General features: G+C 41.0%; 1 protein-coding gene across 16 annotated transcripts in view; it reads left to right on the forward strand.

Moving 5' to 3' along the window:
- Window positions 1–22,735, forward strand: part of inpp4b (inositol polyphosphate-4-phosphatase type II B) — a 159,889-nt gene extending 137,154 nt beyond the window's left edge. For 11 of the 16 annotated variants that reach the window (XM_042057498.1, XM_042057480.1, XM_042057546.1 and 8 more), the window contains 6 exons: window positions 6,220–6,346; window positions 10,969–11,109; window positions 14,182–14,279; window positions 16,412–16,524; window positions 17,995–18,149; window positions 21,443–21,636. In XM_042057498.1, the coding sequence (XP_041913432.1) occupies window positions 6,220–6,346; window positions 10,969–11,109; window positions 14,182–14,279; window positions 16,412–16,524; window positions 17,995–18,149; window positions 21,443–21,620 (812 nt within the window). In that variant the 3' untranslated portion in view covers window positions 21,621–21,636. Of the gene's footprint in view, window positions 1–6,219; window positions 6,347–10,968; window positions 11,110–14,181; window positions 14,280–16,411; window positions 16,525–17,994; window positions 18,150–20,731; window positions 21,013–21,442; window positions 21,637–22,263 lie in introns of those variants that run through there. The other 5 variants (XM_042057508.1, XM_042057490.1, XM_042057528.1 and 2 more) reach the window with 3 other exon arrangements.
- The last annotated feature ends 1,616 nt before the right edge of the window (window positions 22,736–24,351 follow it).

The raw sequence follows: 24,351 nt of genomic DNA on the forward strand, positions 1-24,351 counted from the left end.
TAGTGGTCAAAGCTCCTGTACATGCCTAAATATGTTCATAGTTGGAACAGGCTGCATGACTTAATGTGTGCATAGTCACAACAGGCTCCATGAGGTCTGTTTTAGAGCTGTTTTGTTATTACCTAACATGATAAAGCACCCTGATAGCAGACCTTTTCAAAATGCAACCACTATTTCAAAATGTCAAGAAATAACAGAAATGGAGAAATAGGTTCAGTCAATGTTCATGCCTTCAAATCCTCTTCATGTTACTCTCCGGTGTTATATTTTGGGCATGTTTCATGGTTTCGTTTTTTAAATCATTTTCATTCCGGTGCAATTGTTTTGCATATACCTACCTCAGTATGGTTTGTTCATCAGAATACTGTTCACCTTCAAATGACTGTGTTTGTTAGAGTGATCATAGCATATCTCTCTTCTGTGATGGAGAGTATACTTCAATGGAGAGTACACGGTAAAGACTTCACGCATGCAGTGGTGTCCTATTTTATGACCATCATCAGTGAAACAGATCTAAACAAGAGATCCTCTCACTGAAACAAAACCACTTTGTTATCAGGAGAAGAGCATTCAATCACATTGTGACCATGTGAGCTGCTTATCTGAGTTTTGTTTGCCTTAAGAAATGTGTCTGCACTTGGGTTGTCTGATTTAGAGGCACTGTATGATATTCCTGTAGGAGGCATGTAGGTTTAGAGTAAAAAAAGTGTGACAATGACTTCCCTGATCGTAGTCCATTCTTGCTTTGTCCATCAATATTATTTACTGTGCTTATGCTATGGCTATGTCCCCTAGGATCATGACAATTTGAAAAGCTATGACTACACAGAAACTTATTATCAATCCATTTGAGCTTTTAGTCACATTTTGGCATTGGTCACTAACAGTAGCCTACTGTCATGTGTCTAAAGATAGAGCCATCCACTATTCACAGTGAAAGCAGAACGAGGCATATGCTGTGTTGGTACATTCTTATTCATTCAGATAATTTATAAACTAAATTTATTTTGTTTATGTTATGATATAACAATAATGATAATGTTCTCTCTCATGAGTAATATCCCACAGTCTTCATAGCTACATTGTCTTTTTTTTGTATTAATTTCCATATCACATTTTGGTTTACTGATGGCTGTGCCAGTCTGACCACTGCATTAGTAAAAGCACAGTAATCGATTAATTTGGAAGTGATGGTTTTCTGTACCTATTGATCTACAGTAATAGCATAATGTTACATTACATTACATTACATTACATTTGGCTGACGCTTTTTTAACCAAAGCGACTAACAACATGGTAAACAGTAAGTTTTAGAACAATTCTCACAATTTTAGGACAGTTTTAGAAAAAACACATTAGAGTACAGTAAGAATAAGTGCGTTGGTGAGTGCTGTATTTTAACAGTTACTTGTCAGTTTAACGGCTGGTGAGTGCTAGGATCAGTAAGACTTGTTGTAAGTGTTGCTATGAGAGTAGATGTTCTCTAAAAAGCTGGGTCTTCAGGAGTTTTTTGAAAGTGGAAAAGGATGTCCCTGCCCTTGTAGGAACTGGCAGTGTGTTCCACCAACGAGGAACAACAGATGAGAAAAGTTTGGATTGGCTTGAGCGTACCGGTGGTAGAGCTAGACGTCGTTCGTCAGAGGAGCGCAGCGGTCTGGAGGTAGTGTAAGTCTGTATGAGGGCATTCAAGTAGGTGGGAGCAGAACCGGAGACTACTTTGTAGGCAAGCGTTAGAGACGTGAATTTGATGCGGGCCGCCATAGGTAGCCAGTGTAGCTGGATGAGCAGCGGGGTAACATGTGCCCTTTTGGGTTGGTTGTAGACCAGGCGCGCCGCCGCGTTCTGGATCATCTGAAGTGGTTTCACTGCGCAGGCTGGGAGACCTGTCAGGAGGGCATTGCAGTAGTCGAGTCGTGAGATGACTATTGCCTGAACCAGAAGTTGGGTAGCATCTTGAGTCAAGTAAGTCCTGATTTTCCGTATGTTGTAGAGTGCGAAACGGCATGACCGGGCGACTGAGGCAACATGATCTGAGAAGTTAAGTTGGTTGTCGAGAACAACTCCTAGATTTCTTGCATTCCTGGTCGGTGAAACAGACAGGGAGTCAAATTTGATGTTGATGTCGTGGTGTATGGTAGGTTTAGCTGGGATGACCAGCAGTTCAGTTTTTGAGAGGTTCAGCTGGAGGTGGTGTGCCTTCATCCATGTAGCTATGTCTGAAAGGCAATCTGAGATCCGTGCTGAAACCAGGGGGTCGTCAGGTGGAAAGGACAGATAGAGCTGTGTGTCGTCTGCATAGCAGTGGTATGAGAAGCCGTGCGAACGGATAATCTGTCCCAAGGAGGTGGTGTAGATAGCAAAGAGGAGGGGGCCCAGCACTGAGCCCTGGGGGACCCCTGTGGTGAGATGGTGTGGTGCAGATAGCTGACCAAGCCATGATACGTTAAACGAGCGTCCTGTGAGGTAGGATTCAAACCAGGAGAGAGCAGCTCCGGAGATTCCCATGTCAGCGAGTATAGAGAGAAGGATACGGTGATTAACTGTGTCAAAGGCAGCCGATAAGTCAAGCAGAATGAGTGCTGATGATCAAGCGGTCGCATAATGTACAGATGTACTTGGTATTTTCAGTTGCAATGAAACTCACAATGACAATTTGAAAATGGCTATTTAACTGTAAATAAATGTATGCAAATGTACACGTTAAAAAAAGAACATTCCTCTCTGAGTCCTGATTGTGAAGGGTATCTATTGACTAGAGGTCAGTGCCACAAGATGCCAGTTACATATGATGTAAAACAGATTAAAATAGTGTGGTGTATGTGATGTACTAAAAGATAAAAAAAAAATATATATATATATAAAAAACTGTTTATATTGGTCCTTCGAGTAAGTTGCATTGTGTGATGGAAGTCTGAAGTGCTTCAAATGCATTCAAATATGTTAATAGGATTTTATTGTAAATTAAATGAGTAAAATCAAAAAGAACATGACATTTTTGTATATATTGGGATTTTTTTTAATTTTTATTTGATTCTAATGCAACACAAAGTACCAAAATTCATTGAATAAAGTACACTGTGGTCATTTTCTCAGACTCCTCTGCCAAGTTCATTGAGGTTACCCGCTGTAACCTTGGAAAGGCTCTGTGAATGCCGTGCCATGTTCCTGCAGAGGAATGCTACTATGTGGTGTAAGCATGTAGAGTTTTGTGCTGGTGCCATGCAGCAGAAAGAAGAGTAGTTTGGGGGACAGGTCACCAGCTAGGTCACAAATATTTTTAGATCTTCGCGAAACTTGAAAGTGCAACTGGAAAGTTTTCAGACCCTATACATTTTTCCACATTTTGTTATGTTTCAGAATCATTTTTCTTTCTCATCAATCTAAACACAATGCTCCAACACTCCACAAAACATAGGTGTTTGGAGTGTTATGTAAATTTAGTTTTTAAAAACTAGATGCACCACATAGCGGTACAAAATATGACCGCCGTTCAGTCCTGCACATTCACCCTTGTCATTTTTTCTCCATCTCCTGCTCCATCCCCTACTCTTGCAATGTTTGTGTATGTAAATGAGTGCGTGCATGTGTGTGTTTGCTTTTGTGTAAAGGTGTGCGGCTCTGTGTGTGTATTCGCTTGTGAGTGTGTGTATGGGGGTTATGGGGTGTGTGTGTGTCTGTGTGTGATATGACTGTATATTTGTGGTAGTGGCCTATGCTAGCCCTATTTATTTACCCACCACCCAGTGGCTGGTTAGTTGATCAAATTCACTCTATGTGCTAATTTCCATCCCTGGTGCATGTGTATGCTTGTGTGTGTGCATGTGTGTGCGTGCGTATGTGTCAGTGTGTGCGTGCCCGTGTGTGGGTGTCATACATGTTTGTAAGTGTGTGTGCGTGCCTGTGCGCGTGTGTGTGTGTGTGTATGCGTGCCTGCATGTGTGCGTGCATGTGTGTGTATGTGTGTCTGTGTACGTGTGTGCCTGCATGTGTGTGTGTCTTTAAGTGTGTGTGTGTGTGTGTGCAAGCATGTGTTTGTGCGTGTGTGTGTGTGTGTGTGTGTGTGTGTGTGTGTCTGTGTGTGTGTGTGTATGTGTCCATGCTTGTAGAAATGTAATATGTACTGGCAACCCTTCGCTCAACTCCGCTACATGTACACATGAATGGAACTCCATGAAACTTGCCATATATTCAGAGGGTGTCATAATGATCCAACATGTGCAGTTTTGAACATGTCAGCCAAAGATACCTGCGATTACGCCCTTATTTTTGCATTTTTAACAAGGTGGCGCTGTTTCACAAATGAGTGGTTATAGGCTGGGTTGATGTACTATATGACCGTGATGCTAGCTACACTAAGTTCCAAACTTTCCCATTTGAGAATGATGGAGGCTACCATGCTCTTGGGCACTTTCAATGTTGCAGAAATGTTCTTGTATCCTTCCCTAGATCTGTATCTTGACACAATCCTGGCTCGCAGGTCTACGGACAATTCTCTCAACCTTCTGGCTTGGTTTTCACTCTGACATACACCATCAACTGTGAGACCTTATATAGACAGATGTGTGCCTCTCCTAATAATGTCCAATTAATTAATCTAGGCATTACCGGTAATTTAGGCAATTGCAATTGCGGAAAACTTATGTAAATGGAATATTTCAGTCTTTTATTTTTTATAAATTTACAAAACACTCCAAACACCTGTTTTGTCTTTGTGGAGTATTTAGATAGATAGATAGATAGATAGATAGATAGATAGATAGATACTTTATTGATCCCCATTTGAGTATTGTGTGTAGATTGATTGTCATGATAAGAAAGGGAAAATCCACAATAGTAGGCAATGTATTAATTTAGGGTAAATTATCAATTTTGTATTGTGGTGCTGATTTGGAAATGATTCCTTATAGTTGTAATACATACACAGACACACACACACACTAAAACACTCATATTAATCACACATAATGAAGACAGAAACTGCATCATAAACATACAAATACAGCAGAACTTAAAATACTATTATTACTTTATAGACAATAAGTTAGATTTCCAGTTGGGTTGGAGAAAATAATGCTATCACAGATCAAACCCAAGAATCATCCTAATTTCTTTTAACAATAATTATCCTAATTTCTGCAGTTGAGCAAGACATGCAGTCTAGTTCTTGAAGATCTCTAATGGCTACAGATCTCTCTGCTGTGGTTACACATAGCCAGATCAAAATGTGCCGCATCCTGCATGAATCCTCCACATTGGAGGTTTTAAGAGTAGGTGTCAGAGGAATTTTTGGTGTTAGACTGGTTGAGAGGTGCCTTTGTGCAAAGTTTGTGCTCTACACTGTTTAACCTATTTATTCCCAGTAATTTATGTAAGGGATAATGTATAGAACGCCGGTCATTATGGGGAAAATAAGTCCCGACAGGGCGAACCGGACTGGCGTTCTATACATTATCCCGCTTATTATACGGCTACTTGCCAAAACGAAAAAATAAACTCCATGATATGTCTCTTTACACTTATTTGTTACCGTTTCGTCGTGGCTTTTGCTGAGAAACAAATAGTTCGCAACACACGCTGAACTTGAATCAAACATTCTTTAGAACACAGCTGATCAACCGTCTGCTTTCACTTTTGAATGAAGTTCCAAGCACAAACTCCGTTGCCATTGACAGTGGTCATTCTTGTTTTCAGAGGTCCTTTCCCAAGAAATAATGACCGCTAGAACTTTTGGAAATCCCATTCAAGTCAATGGAGCATTCTACTTGCATTGTGAAGAGCCGTATAATAAAATCAAGATAACCACCATTAAATCCTTTTTAAAAAGTTTAAGAGCAAGCAAGAAATAAACATTATTTCAGATGTGTGCTGTACATGTACATGTGTGCATGTAAGATATATTGTGGTATACAGCAGTTTAATGAAGTTAAATGTTAACAAGTAATAAACTCAGGAACAGTAGTAGATGATTGGTGATTGAAACATTGAACTTTGTTTATTGAACTGAGTTTATTGAGATCATTGAGCACTTTTAGTGTAAGAGAGAATTGGTGGTTATGTACAGTACTGCTGTCTGCTTTATCAAGCATATTTCTAATATATACTCATGCCAATCATCTCTGCTATGTTTGCTCGAGTAGTCATTTAATTGATACTCCATCATTGCATCATTGTTGACACTTTTCTAGACCCTTTTGGTGATGTATGTTTTGGCCTCCATAGGTGAAGAGATTGGCATGCTAGAGGACATGGAGACGGGAATCTCTGACCTGCACAGAGTCACATTCAGAATCACAGAAGCCAAGTCAGACGACCCAGCAGACCTACAGCCTGTTGTCAGTGGCAGACGGTAAGGCAGCGTGTTAGTGTTGTGCATGCTCCACTTCCGGGCTGGCACACAAGTATACTGCAGATACGCATCCAATGGCCATCCTAGTCCCAACTCTGACACTAATATGTGACCCTAAAGACTCAGTTAAGGGTGAGGTGACTGTCCTCTCCTTCCGCCACATGTGGTGTCAGAATTGGGATGATTTGGCCACTGAACACATTGGGTGTGAGCCTTATATGTGCCTGCGTTCATCTTGTAAGGGACCCTAGTAAAAGTCAGCCCTTGGATGGAGTACCTGACTGCTAAGTGAAGCTCAAGTAGTGGACACCTTGGCATGAGAGGACTAGAGTGAGAGATAAATAAGATATGTTAATGTGTGCATGAAGTAGCATGAAGTGCACAGGAGATTTTTTGTGAGAATGCTAATTTTTACATTAACTAGATGTACCGCATAGCGGTACAAAATATGACCGCCGCTCAGTCCTGGACATCCGTTCCGCGAAAATAAATCACACTTCAATTTGTCTCCATATTTTACTCCATCCCCCACTCTTGAAACTTTTGTGTATGCTTGTTTGGCATGCCTGAGTGTGTGTGTGCGGCTGCACAGAAAGTAGCCTACTGGTGCTGAAAAGGTGAATAGATTGTAGAATAGCCAAAGAAGATGTAGCATTGTTATAAAACCTTTAAAATCTCTAAGCAATCACAAGTAGGGCAGTTCATCACAGTTCATCCATTGCAACTGGATTGATGAAAGGTCACTTACACCTGTAGGCTACATTGTATTTGGGAAAAGCAAAAGGTATCAGCATAATGTTATTTATTTATTTATTTATTTTATTTATTATGTATTTATAAACAAAAACATCTCTGTCAGTTCCATGCCGTTTTCAACAGCTATCAAAAACAAAGGTCATTTTTGGATGGATGGATGTTTCTTCTTCTACATAAGATTTTAGTCATCTTTAGTTCATGTAATACTTTATTGTCAATGCACAAATTAAGTAACAGTAGTCTGAAACGTTATTGTTAATGCACAAATTAAGTAACAGTCGTCTGAAACGAAATGCTGTTTTACATCTAACCAGTGGTGCAAATAACTGACATGTCCAAATGGGCCTTGATGAAATGCGTCGCTAGACAGTTCATACACATTTTAACGGGCCAAAGTTGAAGAGCTATTGTCCGTTATTGTTCGTGCAAATATAGGCTGATTCATGTTCCCTTGCATTGTGTAACTGAGGTCCATGGCTAGTCTGGCTTTCATCAGACCAAGCTCAATCTTTTAAGAAATCAAAAAATAAATAGCGGGCAGATCAGGCTGGGTTCACCCAGCCTAGTCCATAGGCAGCCGATATTGTTTAATTTTCCGATTGAGATATACACGCTCTGGCTATTCTAAATGCAAAAATGCATCAGGGAGTTATGACAAAACGGTAACTAACAAACTAGATCCTAATAGAAAGCTGTTAGCTTCCCTAAGCTACAGGTAGGATTATAAGGTAGGCCTATTGACAACATAAATTGTCAATAGGCTATGCTGGCGACACAAATAAAATCTTCTTTGGAAACCAATGGCTTACGCCTTACAGTATCAAGCGGACTTAAACTGCCATATCGTGGCGAATGTTGTAATAACATTCACGCAGCTCCATTAGTCAAGGAAAGCGCGAATGAAGTAGCCACTTCTAAATGGGACCCACTACACAGTAGCTTAAGGTGTGTTGCTAAAGCAGCCATAATGAAATGAAGGTGTCATTGTTTGGATACTTCACACACACACGCTTTTTAATTTCACAGACGACAACTGCCAAGCTGGAATCAAAGCACATCGATTCCCCTCTCACACCCTGCACGCACTTAAAACAAAATAAACAGGCGTCTCAGTCTCACGCATGTATAGGCAAAACTGTATCAGACCGGTGTAACGTTGGTAAATCTTCCATTGCACAGAATGATTTTGTAGCACATGCAATAAATGACAGTCGAAAGATACAAACAGTGCTGCTATCAATTTGCTTGGTATAACCGCATTTATAGTTTTCTACAAATGCAATCAATCAAATGGGCCTCCATCACTCAACCAACGCTAACGGTAACATTACCTAGGTCCTTATTGATATTACAAGATTAACGTACCTGCAGTAAAAACCAAGCATGTCCGATAAACATCCTCAGATTTATTTCGGCTTCAAGAAGAAATGGGAATTACACTTCATGTGAACATCGTCCTATCCTTATTAGATGTTCGCTTCGGTAAATTACAGTCCTTGTAGGAAGCGTCCATTGTTCTTCCAACCCACTTTTAACTTCCAACAAAATTACGTCTCACTGCAACGATGCGCCATCTAGTGGACAAACGACTACTTATCGCCAATACTGAAAATGCAGCCATGATGATGATGATGAATATTTATTTTGGCTTTCTTTTAATCCTACTGAATTTGTAATTATGTATCGGCCGTTCTAATACCGATAGTATGTGGGTGCCTGTGTGTGTGCATGTGTACATGTGTGCACCGCCATTTACAGGCCAATGAGTGTACAGTCACTAAATGTACACATAACCTAATTTTTTTAGACCCCCCCATGGATGAAATTCTACGAAACTTGGCATACCCCCAGAGAATGCCAGGTCAATCATACACATAAAATTTGGTGCAGTTCTGAACATCTTAACTGAAGATAGGGGCGATTAAAGCAGAATAATATTGCATTTTCATTTTTTACCGGGGGGATGGGGACGAAATGAAATTTTTGCGTAAAAGTCTAGTGGGGCTACATACCCACCAAATTTCATGTACCCCGGTGGTTCGGTGTCCCGGGTATCAATGACCAAAAATTCAGGAAGTAGATGACAGGAAAAATTCTTGAATTGTGTGCATGTGTGTGTGCATGTACAAGTTTATGTTTATGTGTGTGGGTGTGTGTGTGTGTGTGTGTATGTGCGTGCTTGTGTGTTTGCCTGCGTATGTGTGTTTGTGCATGTGCATGCATGCGTACATATGTCTACTGTGTGAGTATGTGTCATACGTATGATTACTGTAAATGTATGTGTATGCGTGTGTATCTGTTTATGCACATGTGTGCACATGGAATGGGTTAACATGACCCCTGGAGGCAAACATACGGAAAAAATTGGTCATCCTAGGCCCTACAGTTCTCAAGATATTCACAGAGAACTGTGTCTGCCCTACCCTCCTTTCGGGGGGTCCAGTCCAGCGGGGGGGCTACAGATCAAAACGAAAAATGACGGTTCCATGCTATCCATGTGGGGGTACATGCCCACCAAGTTTTGTGTACCCCGGTCTTTCAGTGTCCCGGGAATCCTTGTTGGTGTACGTCACTAAATGTACACATAAATTATTTTATTGTAAGGCCCCCCATGAACGAAAGTACACAAAACTTGGCATGCATTCGGAGGGTGTCATAATGATCCTACACTTTTAATTTTGTGCAGTTTTGACCTTGTCAGCCAGAGATATTGTGATGAAAACACCAAATTTTTTGCTTTTTAATTTTTAACTAGGTGGCGCTATACATGAAATAAGTGGTAATGGGATGGGTTAACATGCCCCCTTAAGACCAACATACATAAAAAAGGTGGACCTCCTAGGCCCTACGGTTCTCGAGATATTCACAGAAAACTGTCTCCGGCCACCTACAGGCCAGTTGGTGTATAGTAACATAAATTAATTTATTGTGTGGCCCCCCATGAACGGAATTCCACAAAACTTGGCGTGCATACAGAGGGTCTCATAATGATCCTACACTTCCAATTTCGTGCAGTTTTGACTATGTTAGGTCACAGATACCTTCAATTACAACACCTCATTTTTACTTTTTTGTGTTTAACTAGGTGGCGCTATACATGAAATGAGTGGTTATGGAATGGGTTGACATGGCCCCTTGAGATCAACATACAAAAAAAAAAAGGTCCTCCTAAACCCTACGGTTTTCGAGATATTCACAGAAAACTGTGTCTGCCCTACCCTCCTTTCGGGGGGTCCAGTCCAGCGGGGGGGCTACAGATCAAAACGAAAAACGATGGTTCCATGCTATCCATGTGGGGTTACATGCCCACCAAGTTTCGTGTACCCCGGTCTTTCAGTGTCCCGGGAATCATTGACGGAAATTTGGGCATGCGAAAAAGAAAAAAAAAAAAAAAATCTGACTAAACCTATATGACCGCCGCTTCGCTGCGCGGCGGTCATAATAACATTTTAAAGCAAGTAGTATGTGTACCTGAACTTTCTGTGAAATACCACTTAAACACAGCCTATTAAGGTAGACATGGCAAGGTTTCTCCTTTGAGGACTATAAAGAGATAGTTTGGAAAGCACTTCTAGTAAAATAAAATAAACAACATTATTAAGTTATTTATATCTTAATAAGGGTTCATAGAACTCAAAGAGAGGCCATAATTAGTAAACACACTCCTGGTCTGGCCATATCATATTAACAATACAATTAGCCAAAGTCAAAAGTGTCTCTTTTGTATGTCTGTTTTCTCTTTTGTATGTCTGTTTTCTCTTTTGTATGTCTGTTTTCTCCAGCTGACTGCTCTCTGCCTCTGCTCTCTTCCTCTCTATGGTCCCTTTCTCTTCTCCTTCTTGTCTCGTCTAATCTTCTCTCTTTAGAGACCACTATACGGTGGAGGTGCCGTTGCCACAGCAGTCATTCCAGATGATCCCACCTGAGCTTCGGGAGGGGAAGCCACTGCAGGTGTACCCGGTGCTTTTCAACGTGGGCATCAACGAGCAGCAGACCATTGCAGAGAGGTACAGTACGCCACCTGAGGCCACCGCTGTTAATGTATTGTCTTTGGGGATGTAATTACAGTTAAGAACATAATTATTCATACCCCTGACAAATAATGATTTAATGTTGATTTTCTCTTGACCAAGGATACAAGGAAGTTTATTGTCACATGCATATAGTTACTGGAAGTAAGAAATGCAGTGAAATTATGTCTGGTGTCAGCCTATTTGTGCATTTATGGGGGGGGGGGGGGGGGGGTAAAAAGTGCAGTAGAAGAGGGGTTTAGTAGATTAAGTGGCAAGGGCTGCATAAGAAAGGTGGGGGAGGATTGGGATTGGGGGGGGGGGGGGCACCAACAAGGAGCACCCAAGAGCAACAGGGACAAGGAAAAACTCCCTTACCAAGGAAGAAACCTTGGGCAGATCCACGGCTCAAGGGGCTAACCCAACTGCCAGGGGTCTTGGTGTGTGTGTTGGGGGGATGACAGGGGAGATGGGATAGTGTGCTGTGTATGTGGGGAGAGGGCAGTGTGCAATATGTGTGTTGGAGAAGCTTCCTCATGAGACAATGTGCTGTGTATTGGGGGGGGGGGGGGGGGGGCAGTGTGCTGTAAGTATGTTGGGGATGTGTGTTGGAGAAGCTTCCTGAAGACAATGTGCTGTGTATGTAGGGAGGGGGGGCAGTGTGCAGCAAGTACTGTATGTAGAGGCTTACTGTAACAAGCAGTGTGCTGTATGTATGTGAGGTGATGACAGTGATGATGTAAGTGGTAAGACCAGTATGTTTGCTCTGACTGAAAATGACACTGCCACATGCCAAAAGGTTGCAAGACAATGTGGGAGAAACATGGAATCAAAAAAAGGAGCGTTTTCATCTTTTTTAACATTTTTATGAAAAATGCCATGTCCAAAATGATTCATACCCTTTTTAAATAATCAATAGAAACAATGTTTATCTGCATTCACAGCTCTCAAAATGGTCCATATAATACCTACCAAGCCTCTTCGTGGACGGATTGTGGACTCTGGCTGATATGCCACTCTAAAATGTTGATATTGTTCTCGGTTAACCATTTCTTGCCTTGTTTGGCTGTGTTTTGGATCATTGTGTGGTTTAATGGCCCAATGCCGTCTATTGGGGTAGGTCTCTCGGCAGACTGACTGATCTTTTCCTCCAAAATTCATAATGTAGCCCCTCATTTTAGTGTTACCGTCTTACAACTTTTTGGCATGTGGCCGTGTCATTTTCAGTCAGAACAAACATATTGGTCAAGAGAAAATCAACATTAAAGCCCAACTTGGTATGATTAGCTATGTTTCCCTCTCCGCTGGAAGAAAACTATCCATAAAGCACATTTGACTAGCGAAACGGTTAGCAGAAGTTCGGCAGAACAATGTGGACGCTACAAGGTAAAAAACACGATTGAAAATGAGTTTCTTGTTCTCACTTCTCTTACCGGGACATCAGTCCAAATGTTGCAAGGTTGGTTATCCATCTCGGGGCGCTAGGGGGAGCTGGGAAAGTCACTATTTTCACCAGAACAGCTTATTTAACCATCCAAATGATTTCTAAACGGTTTTATTAAATTGAAATAGTTACCAAGTTTTTCTTTGAATCAATATTTGCCAGGGGTATGAATAATTTTGTTCTGTATGTGTGTATGTATGTAACTGTATGTGAATGTGAATGCGTACTCTGGTCCCTCAAAGGAATTATGGATACTTAAGCTATGATGCAACTATAACCCCACTGTACTCTGAAACCCATTACTTCCCATCGCTTGCGCCATATATCAACACAATGTTGAACTTTGATTGTGGCAAGCTGACTAAACATGCTGACTCAATTGCTTAGAATTTGATGGTGTCATTACCGGTACATGGCAGTTGGCCTTCGTGGCTGGGTATTATGTGTGCATGATGTCATATTAGTGGAAACTTAGTGAGAACTCAAGTACCTTCAGCTATGAGGTTAATACACGGGGCAGGTAATATGATATTAACATGGTTTTGTTTCTTTTAATTTGCATGAAACACTGCCCTGCAGCTTATGCACAATGCGGCTTGTACACAGGAAATTACTGTAGCTGATGATGTGTAGCGCTTAAAGGAGAATTCCGGTGTGATATTGACCTAAAGTGTATTGAAACATGATACCGAGTGTGAACGTATGTCTCATAGCCCATCTCGGCTTGTCCCCTGCACTCCAAAATCTGGCGCTAGTTAGCCGATGCTACCAACAGCTTTTTCAATAGTGGTGCTTCGGCATCGGGCTAGCCATGCAAATAAATCACTGTTTTACACCCATTTACGAGGCTCAATGTATCTCCACACTTCATTGGTAGACTTCCGAGGGCCCTGACATTTAAAACGAGACATTGAGAACTTTGAAAAAGCACTGGTAGTTTACTTACAAGACGATTTATACAGACAGTATCTTCACAAAGTTTAGCGTTTGCAGCCATCTTGAATTGTCACGATAAGTCGAGCAACGAGTAAGAATGAACAGGTATGATAAGGGATCAGATTCCAAAAATAATTCAGTGGAAATGCATGGATTCCAGTTTCTTCCAGTAGCAGCAACTGGATTTTCCACTAGCTGGCTTTCTTGATTGGTGGCGGATGGTGGTGTTGGCAGATTTGGCCAAATTGTCCAGGACTCAAACAGACTATGAAGCACGACTGGACTGAACCTTCAGGTGGCAGGGCAGGTGTGCTTTTTTGAACCAGTAGTCAGTGGTGTCCCTAACCATCTGAGCTGGGTTCTTGTGTATGTGGATTACTTGTTTAGCTGGATTTCACTATGGCTGATTTTAAACTCTTCTTGCACTCTTCATTCTTTGAATCTGATATTGTAAAAGCTGTCAGTGCAAAGGAAGAACAGAAGTGCAAACCCTCACAGGGCCAGACTTGTTGACGTAGACAGGATTAAATCAAGTTGTAACCCATCATGGGGTAACAGAGGTCAAGTAGGAAGTCTTAACCACCTTTGCCCGTGTCTTATATGTGTTATGTGCTATGTATGAAGAAAAGGCTTCAACCCTACTGTCAGATCTGTATTAATTTGTCTTCCATGATGCCATTCTTGCACAGGTTTGGTGACATATCTTTACAAGAGAGGATAAACCAGAGAAATTTTGAAATTTTAGATGGTTACTTCAAGACACTGAGTGACAAAGTGCCATCAGAATGTGAGTCCATCAGTTACAACTTTTCTGTTTCAAACATGCATGCATGTTTAATCCCTCTGTCTGTGTAGCTTTGTCTTGGCAACTCAAGCAAACAGTTCACTCTGGAATACAATGTAATTTACACTGTTACACTGTAATTGATTTAGAATACAATGTGATACAATACTGATATGCACTGCTCCAACTACACGGCCCTATAAAGCAAGTAAAAGTTGCGGCCTGTATTTTTGTCTTTGTAACATAAGATATATCCATACACATATACAGCGGGGGAAATAAGCGTTGAACGTGTCAAATATTTTTTTCGGTAAGTATACTTCCAATGAGGCTATTCACATGAAATGTTCACCAGACATTAGTATTCCACACTTACAAACAAACAATCCAAACATTAAAGTCCATAAGTAGAGTTATGTGTAATGAAGAGGAATGGAAAGTGTTGAACACACGAAAAAAGCAGTACACCAAGGCAAGGCAATAATACATATTAATGAGCTATAAAAAGGTTTTTTGTTACCAATAAGTCACACAAGACATTTCATGATGGGTAAAAGCCAGAGCCGGACAGTAACGGAGTAGATTTACTTGAGTACAGTACTTGAGTACAATTTTGAGGGATCTGTACTTTACTCGAGTATCATTTTTGGGGAGTACTCATGACTTTACTCAAGTTCATTTGAGAGGCAAATATTGTACTCTTTTTGTAGTGTAGGCCTACCTTTAAGGCACTTAAATTTCAGACACGTTCAATTTCTTTTTATAGCCCATTAATATGTACTAACCCAGTTTATAATAATTTGCACAGATTAGAGGGATAATTACTCTCCAACTACTTACTTGCTCGTTCCTTGCCTTTACTTGCCTTGGTGTACTGCTTTTACTTGTGTTCAATACATTTTTCCTGTGTCATTCCACTTTATTACACATAACTCTACTTATGGACTTTAATGTTTGGTTTGTTCTATAAGGGTTAATTACCAGAATTAATACTAATGTCTGGTGAAAATGTCATGCAAATAGCCTCACTGGATGTACAGTATACTTACTGAAGAAAATGTTGAGGTGTTCAATACTTATTTCTCTCGTCTCCCTCTCTCCCTTGTCTACAGCTTTGCCAAGATTATACTCCCTGCATACAGATTCATTTTTACGACCTAGGTCACATAACACACATGAGGATTTCATAGCAACATAGGGCCCTATTTTGGCGATCTAGACGCATGGTCACTGGCGAATAGCTTAAATACATTTAGGGGTTTGTCCAGTCCACATTCGGGGTGGTTTTGTTATCAAACGTCGGGCGCTTGGCACAAAAAGGCAGTTCTTATGTTGGGTATGTTTTGGCCGTAAGATCCTTTAAACCAATGAAAATGACATCTGTCATTCCCTTTAACAGCAAGCAGCTCAACTTCAAACAGCGCATTGGTATTTTGATAGTCAGCGGTGCATTTGAAGGAATCTGCTTACATGCGAGACCGTGTGGAACAGGTATTCCACTAAACCATGCTTTACTAAAACCTAGCAGAGTATAGCCTACACACATCTGCACTCGTTTATTATTTGAACTGATAGGAAAAGTGAAACTAATTTCACTGGTGTTGAAAAACCACTTACCCAAATAATGTTTGAATGACTGAATAAAAAACCTAAGGACATTTATCCTGCAGAGGAGTTGCTGCTTACATCTCGTGACAGTATGTCTTTAGCTGTGCTTCATATGCGCCTTTCACTATAGACCAGGTTTTTCTTGGTCAGCAGCGTAATGCTTTTTAGATGGTGTAAGATAGCGATTTTTAGATAATGCGCAAGACCACACCTTAGATCATTAATTGCCTCACCCCTGGGCATATTGTTTAATAAAAGAGAAGTGCATGGCGAAAGATTTGAGTGTAAGATATGAATAAACTTTGCGTTGCGATAAGAATACGCTATGGTCTGCGTTTCTGATCGTCAAAATAGGCCCCAGAGAATCACTGCATGTTTATCTAGGCCACATTCAAATGCCTTAAAGCACTGAACTGACAAGAGAGAGAGACCTTGACCTATGACTGTAACTGCACTTATCAAACAAAGAAATAAATGATGCACTGGAATGTGGCGGACAAGTGATGATGGATATATTTGTGCCTCAGGTCTGCCCTGCTTTCAGACACAGATGGATGTGAAGGAATTACTTGAAACCCTTGGCCAGAACGTTGTTACGAAGAAGAGGAAGAATGTGGAAATTCTCTGGCTTGCTGGAACGGTAAGATTTATATCTGTGTGTGTGTGTGTGTGTGTGTGTGTGTGTGTGTGTGTGACGGAGCAGTAGTCACTCTCAACGACAGTATAATCACCGATCCACTGGTTTCCACCCTGGCAATCCTCAATACAGACAATACATATCACCAGCTTCAGATTAAACATGCAAGAGCCTCAATTCTTCACCTTAGACAGACCCAAAACGGACAGGACTGGACGGGCCTCAGGCTGCAAGGAAAACTTGCATTACTCCAATTTGCCGACCACTCAGTGTCTCATTCTGTCCTGACAAACCCTTCAATCTCAGATGACATCCTAATATTCATGATTAAAGCAAGACTACAATGTCTCCCAACTAGGTACAATCTGGCAACATGGTACCCATCAAAGCACAAACCCTACTGTATATTACACCCAACTCAGCAAGAAAATGAAACCGTTGCTCACATACTAAACGGATGCTACAACTACAAAGGACTGTATGTGACCAGACACGACCGTCTGGTCGATCTGGTTGCAAAGGATTTGCAAAAGATAAACTATGGACATGACAGCAAAATATACAAGCACAGCACTGTAAAACTTAACTGGTTCCATCATAACACATCTGACAGTGACAAAATATTCCAAACACTCCTGACATTGCAATTGTAGATGAGTCTATCAAATCTGTATTTATCTTTTATCTTTTTTTAATCTTTTATCTATTTTTTTATCTTTTTATCTTTTTATTTTGAGGTAGGCTGCTGTTTTGATTGTATATGGACACTTGCTACCATTCCAAACTATTGAAATATCAACCATTGGAACAGTAGATGTCATCACCAACTTGGATACAGTTGTAAACTAGTAACCCTGGTATTTGGAAGTTTAGGCCATGTCCATACAAATGTGGTTAGGGGGATGCAGTTAGGGGGGCTGCAAAAAAGGAGGCAAAAAGACTTGCAAAATTCTGCTCTGTTTCAGCACTCATGTGCTGAGTATTATAAATGGAAGGACCTGTAAAAGTATTGTGTGTGTGTGTGTGTGTGTGTGTGTGTGTGTGTGTGTGTGTGTGTGTGTGGTCATGTGTCTTGTGAAGCTGCAACAGCTGCATTGTTTGAAAGTACAGCACAACTTTTGAAACATTTTGACCTGGAGCTGTCAGCAGCTGTCAGTGGTGCATAAACTGGCTGTACTTTCACTCACCACTCTTCTCTTGTACACCGTGTTCTTCTGCTGTATTTGCTTAACACACACACACACATACACACACACACACACACACACACACACACACACACACACACACACACATACACACACACACACATACACACACACACACACACACACACACATACACACATGGCATTGCTAGAGGTGAACTCATCTGAAAATGTTAAATGCATTAACCAGCAAACACACTCTCTTCCACCCTTTTCCTCTCTTCTCTTTTCCTCACGCAATCGGTTTGTTGACCTTATCACCCCAGATCTGCCGACGCCTGAACGGCATTCGCTTCACCAGCTGCAAAAGTGCCAAAGACCGGACATCCATGTCTGTTACGCTGGAGCAGTGTGCCCTGCTAAGGGACGAACACCAGCTCAATAAGGACTACTTCATCCGGGCCCTGGACTGCATGCGAAGGTAAGCACTCCCACCCAGCATCAGCTCAGTGTCCCCCATCCATACCAGCACCACCCTGTCCACCTCCCCCCTGGCTGCACTGCCTCCTACATCTTGTCCAGCTCGTGGGTCCTGCTCATCCACCTCGTCTCCATATCGTCCTCACGTCATGCCTGGCTTTGTGTCTTAAACTCCCAACAGTCAAGTATGCCGTCTACAGCACACACGCACACACACACACACACACACACACACACACAATAGGGATGTCCATTTCGCTACCCGATACTCCTTAATCGACCATTCACCGTTAACCCATAATGTATTTTTATACTCAGGCCTATTATCAGCAAGTAGCCAAGGCAGGCACACTTTCTAATATAAAAGCATGTTAGAGTGCTGGAACAAAAAGCAGTTCCACTATCGGGTAACAACCAACGGAAATGGAAAGTTGTGCCATTTTCATAGCCTATCTAAAATTATTAAGGCTATAGTATATTCCAACCCTGAGTATAGCAGACAACTTCAATGATTTCTATTTAGAAAAAGCAAGTCAGCTGTAGTCATGTGCACAGTCTATTGACTGTAAGACGCGCTGCAGAAAGCAGCCGCTCATATGGCACTAGTGGCCAGCCTCGGGAAACGTGTCTGATTAGCTCTCCACCAGTTGAGAGGATTTATATGCAATAGGGGGAATTGTCTCTCATAGGCGTCCACATTCTGTGCGTTGACCACGCTTGTTCTTTTAGCTGTTTAACTGATTATTTAACTGATTAATTATTATTAATCGCTTAAAACTCTTTTTATCGGTTATCGGTCAAACGGTGAATTATGAACACCCCTAACACACACAGAGAGAAAACGTAGTAAAGCCTATTGTGACAGCTGCACAATGGTGAAAGCTCTTGCTTACTCTCAATACGCCTTTCTTGTCATGCCATCTGAATTGGGGAGGTATGTCTCAACCTATTATCAGAGAATGTCTAATAAGGGGAGAACTGCCACTCTCGGAAAACTTCCAGTTTCTGAACTGGTTGCAGTTCCTTCTGTGGTTCCACATGAGGACGCTTGTCCACGAGTGCAGAATGCATGGAGGTCTATGGAGCTGTACCCCTCAAAATCCACTTTTCTCGGGATATTTTTTTTTTTTTCAAGTAATTTGAATATTGTATTCGAAATGGGAGGCAAAGAAAATACACTTGGTTGAGTATTATATTTTTTAAAATCACTTAATTGTTCTAAAAAGCCTTTCAAACGTGTTAATGACGTCATTCATTAGCACAATGCTAGCGTTTTAACACTGACCCAACCTGTAAGAAATCAAAAGGACATAAGTACTCGTTCATTCAACTTTTGACCTATAACCCATGTTGAAGTTATACAAACTACAATCAAATCTGAGATTTGTCAACGACAATCAGATGAAAGAGACAAATTTAGCCGTCTAGCTCCATTGACTCCCATTCATTCTGCACTTATGGCGATCGCCCCCAGTGGAACTCTGGTGGAACTGCAACCAAAATTCGGTACAATGGGACTTAATATGGAGTGGCCAGGCTCTCCGTAGACGGGCTCTGCTATTATGTTCTTTAATAGCCGTTGTAAAATGCTAAAGTGATATTAAGTGACATCCATTGTCAACCTTTCAACCAGTTAAGTTTTATGGACAGCATGGCCCTGGTCCTGGTCCACAAGTGAGGAGGCCTTTGGTCATCCACACACCCACACCGCCTCTGCTTTTGTCTCTCTGCCAGCCAAGCCTCCAGACCCAATGGCACGTCATCCACGGGAGTGGGAGGCAGCTGATGTTTCCCTGAGTTGAGAAAGAAAGAAAGAAAGAGAGATTAAGAGAACAGTCCACAATGACAGCGTTTTTTCGGCCCAGTTCCGTAGCATCATTTAGGTTGTCGCTCATTTAAGGTCATATGAGTGAACACGGTCCACTAACTTCCTGAGCCAGGCCCACTTAAGTGCCTTTCATCAATCAAAGTTTCAGCAATATAGGGGCGCTCACTCAAACACTTTATAAAGTATTTTGGGTGCGAGTTAAAAATGTCAGTCTTGAAGTGGAGGAAACGGCACACTTTTGTGTATTATACTTTTAAATGGATTTATTGCACCATGCCCTTGACTACAAACTCAGTGTCACTGAAGACGGCTTGACGCCGAAACGAGTTTGTAGTCAAGGGCATGGTGCAATAAATCCATTTAAAAGTATAATACACAAAAGCGTGCCGTTTCATCAATCAAAGACATCTAACACTGACATTCTTTTTTTAGGCAGCTAGCTCAGTCCTGTACCTGGAACTGTACTATTTGTGCACCATCCATACACCACCCATATGTTAGACTTCCATAAAGTGATATAAAAGGTTTGTTGGAAATTTGTGCTTCAAAGTGCTCACTGAGTTCACTTATTCCCAACGTTTGAACTTTCTAATAATTTAAGCCAGTGATCCTTTTGTGAAATTGTTAGATGCCTATCCTCAAGGGTGTGGCTGTGAACACTGAACTGTATTGTGAAGATGTTGCAATGAACCCATTTTGCCCGAGGCAAAACTCATGTTTTGTACACTCATAACTCACTCATTGTCTGTTTATAGAGCATGTGTTTGACACGCCTCTCTGCTGCAAAAGCAAAGTCTTGCGACAGCATGTTGGTGCACTGCCATGATTACAGTATTCTCCTGCACAACCCAGAGGTGCCCTCATGTTTGCTTTTCCACTTTTGCCCCTGTCTGCCATACACGCTCATACTGTCTGTGATTAGTCATTCTTCAAATTTGTTTCTGCCACACCTATGTCATTCCAGCCAGCTTCCTGTTTGAGGGCAATTCCATGGAAAATTACGTTTTTTGTAACATCCATAACGCCAATAAAATGTGATGGTATGGTATGATGTGAATGATTACATGAAATTTGAGCATTTGCTATTTTTGGCTGAAGAATGTACATGAGAAAAAATGCACAAACAATGAATGTTATCATTCACATCATACAAATGCCAAGGCATTTCATTGGCGTTATGGATGTGACAAAAAGTTGATTTTCCGTGGAATTGCCCACAGACTGTCTGTCTGTCTGTGTGTGTGTGTGTGTGTGTGTGTGTGTGTGTGTGTGTGTGTGTGTGTGTGTGTGAGCTTGACTGAAAATGCACTGTAGTACTAACACTGTGTGTGTGTGTGTGTGTGTGTGGGTGTGTGTCCGTCGATGTGAATGTATGAATGGTTGCGTAATGTGTGGGTGTTTTTGTATGCGTTCTTGTGTGCACGTGTGCGTGTGTGTATGTATGTGTTTCTTCTTGGCTCGCTTAGCAGTCGGCTGACGCAGGGAGAAGCAGCTCAGTGGGATGACCCAGAGGCCGGCTCAGTAGCCAATCACAAGCCGGCCTCTCGCCACTTCTACCCAATCGCCCTCCTGCTCGTCAGCTCTCACCTGCTGGTGGTGTGGCTGATTTTAAGTCTTGTTTTTCTGCTTGCAAAATATCAATAAACTGCTGATAATGCCATCACGACTGACTCCTTTTGTCTTTTCTCGCCGGACCAGCGGCAGATCTGCCGCTCTCCTCTGGCAACTCTCATAGCAGTGAGTGTCCACTAGGGTTTGGTGCAGGACAGTTCAGCAGAGACTCTGAGCTCCATTCTCCCGCTGTCACCAAACGTCTTTCCACGCAGTGCTTAATGTAGTTGTCATAGTTTCCAGCCACAGGGCAGTCTCCCCTTTTTGATAGATGTGAACAGGAAACATATAACACCAATTCACTGTGGTCAACCAGATTAAGGAGATTCTTTATCAGTGATTAATGCTGTGCACATCAAAGCGTACATATAACTATGCGGTGCTGTTGCAACACGCTCACACACACACACACACACACACACACACACACACACACACACACACACACACACACACACACACACCAGTCAAGTGACCTCTTATACAAGTGACAAAGTTGAGCTGCAGTTACAGTTATGTTTAGGGATTGGGCATCCATCCATGTTAATATACTGCCACTGGGTCAGGAAACTGGCATGGAGCTTTTACGTTTTACATCAGACATGACAAAAAATGTTTATTATTTTTTCTCATTCTTGTTCTCTTCCCCAACCCCCCATCCCCACCCCCACACTAGAGAGGGATGCCGTATTGAAAATGTCCAAAAGAATATTAAGTGCCGCAAGTATGCTTTCAACATCCTGCAGCTGATGGCTTTCCCCAAGTGCTATCGGCCTCCTGAGGGGACTTATGGGAAGGTGGACTCCTGAGCTCTGGGCCCAGGGGGCCAGCCCTGTGCCACTGATCCCAGCCTGTTAAGAGCCATGTGGATGGGTGTGGTGGATGTAAATGTTCTTATTACTTATTGCACCTGATAAGCATCACCAACCGCTACTTCTGTTTCACTTTGCTTTAAATCATTTCTGTATATATAATTTCTTGTTTTTCCTAAAGAGATAACTGTTTTTTAAGTTGTTTATGTTGTCAGTGTTTTATTGTGTTTTTGTACAGTCTGGGTTTATATTTCATACATGTGTGTTTTCTCTTGACAGTGTTCTTAAACCAATACATTTTTTATTTCACAGTAAAGTCACATGTCATCAAAAAGATCATGTCTTGGTTTTCACTTTATTGCATCAGACATCACAAACCATTCCTTTTTCTAGTTGCACGTTGGTAACTCCATGTTCCATCACATTTGATGTCACTGTCATTTTTAGAGCTTACAGTGATGGCCAAAAGTATTGGCACCCATGCTAAAGTTGACTGAAAAGAGGAATATAAATATATATATATAAGAGGGTGTTATTTCAGTTAGCCTATTAGCTGGTTTGATGCTCATTGAGCTCAATGTAAATCAAACCAGCTAATAGGCTAACTGAAATAACACCCATGCCAATCTCTAGGTATGGTGAAAGGTATGTGATGATGTGGGGCTATTTTAATTCCAAAGGTCAAGGTAACTTGCACAGTATTCTGGATCCATGAAATAACTGGCCTTTAAAAATAAAAATCTGCCTGTCTCTATGGGAATTTAACATAGGGGTGGGAATACTTATGACCCCTGTATTTTAAGGAAGAACATTTATTTATTTATGATACATTATTCATTCACTAAGAAAATTGGTGTCCTTAAAGGTTAGATATTTACTCATTTTTCACTTAAGGCATTAAGATCAATTTCCAAAAGATGATTTTATATTCCTCTTTTCAGTCAACTTTAGCATGGGTGCCAATACTTTTGGCCATCACTGTATGTTGTATTTCTTTACTGTATTGTCAACACCAGATGGATTGTCAAAGACTTAATTATCAAAAGTCAGAATGTTGGTACATTGAATTTAACTATGTTGTTAGAAATACAGCAAGCAGTGTAACTAAGTGTATGTATCTTTGAAGGAAACATGGTACAACATTGAGACTTTGTTCAATAAATTAATAGATATTGAACTATACCCATATAGATTTTCAGGTTCCAACTAGCTAAATGACCTAAAAAGGCAGCAACATTTAGTTTTATGTTCATATGCTGGATACTTCAAATATTGACACAACATTAGTAAAGTATTGCATTAGTAGACAAATACTGATTGATGTTGTGGGTAAAAAATAGATTGTTATTATAATCCTCATTTCAGTTTATAATATCCTAGTATCAGTCTTTTTTGCAGTTTGTTCCCGAATCTAGGGACTTATCAATCAATGGGCAAAATTGTAGCCTACAAACATTTAATGGTCCATCCCTACAAAATTTGGGCAGGCTAGGAATAACACCTTTTGCTAATGATTTTTTTTTTCGTGTGTGTGTGTGTGTATTATGTGAATCGTTTTTTTTACTATTATTATTATTTGTTATAGGCCTAGTCTAATTATTTAAAATAAGCGTGCTGGGTTACGGGTACGCTGGTGAGTCACGCCGCTCCGTCCAGTACCTGGATGTTCATTTTTTACTGTTTTTTACTGTTTATTAGGCTTTTTTTTTTTTTTTAGGTTTTTTTTTTATTTGTTCGACTGTCTGTGCTAGGTTCAGGTATTCTGAGTCACGCTGCTCCATCACACATTGTTTTGTTTGATTCTGTTTGTAAACGGCGTTGCTGTAAAAGATCATTGCTCAGTCAGTTTCCCCTGAATAAACAATGGTTGATTTTAATATAGCCTATTAATGTCCAAACATGACTCTTTTCAGAGCCTTTTCAGAGTTTCCAAGGGCAAAGAAAATACTATA

Source organism: Alosa sapidissima, chromosome 1 (genome assembly GCF_018492685.1).
Source record: "Alosa sapidissima isolate fAloSap1 chromosome 1, fAloSap1.pri, whole genome shotgun sequence".
Taxonomy (NCBI): Eukaryota; Metazoa; Chordata; class Actinopteri; order Clupeiformes; family Clupeidae; genus Alosa; species Alosa sapidissima.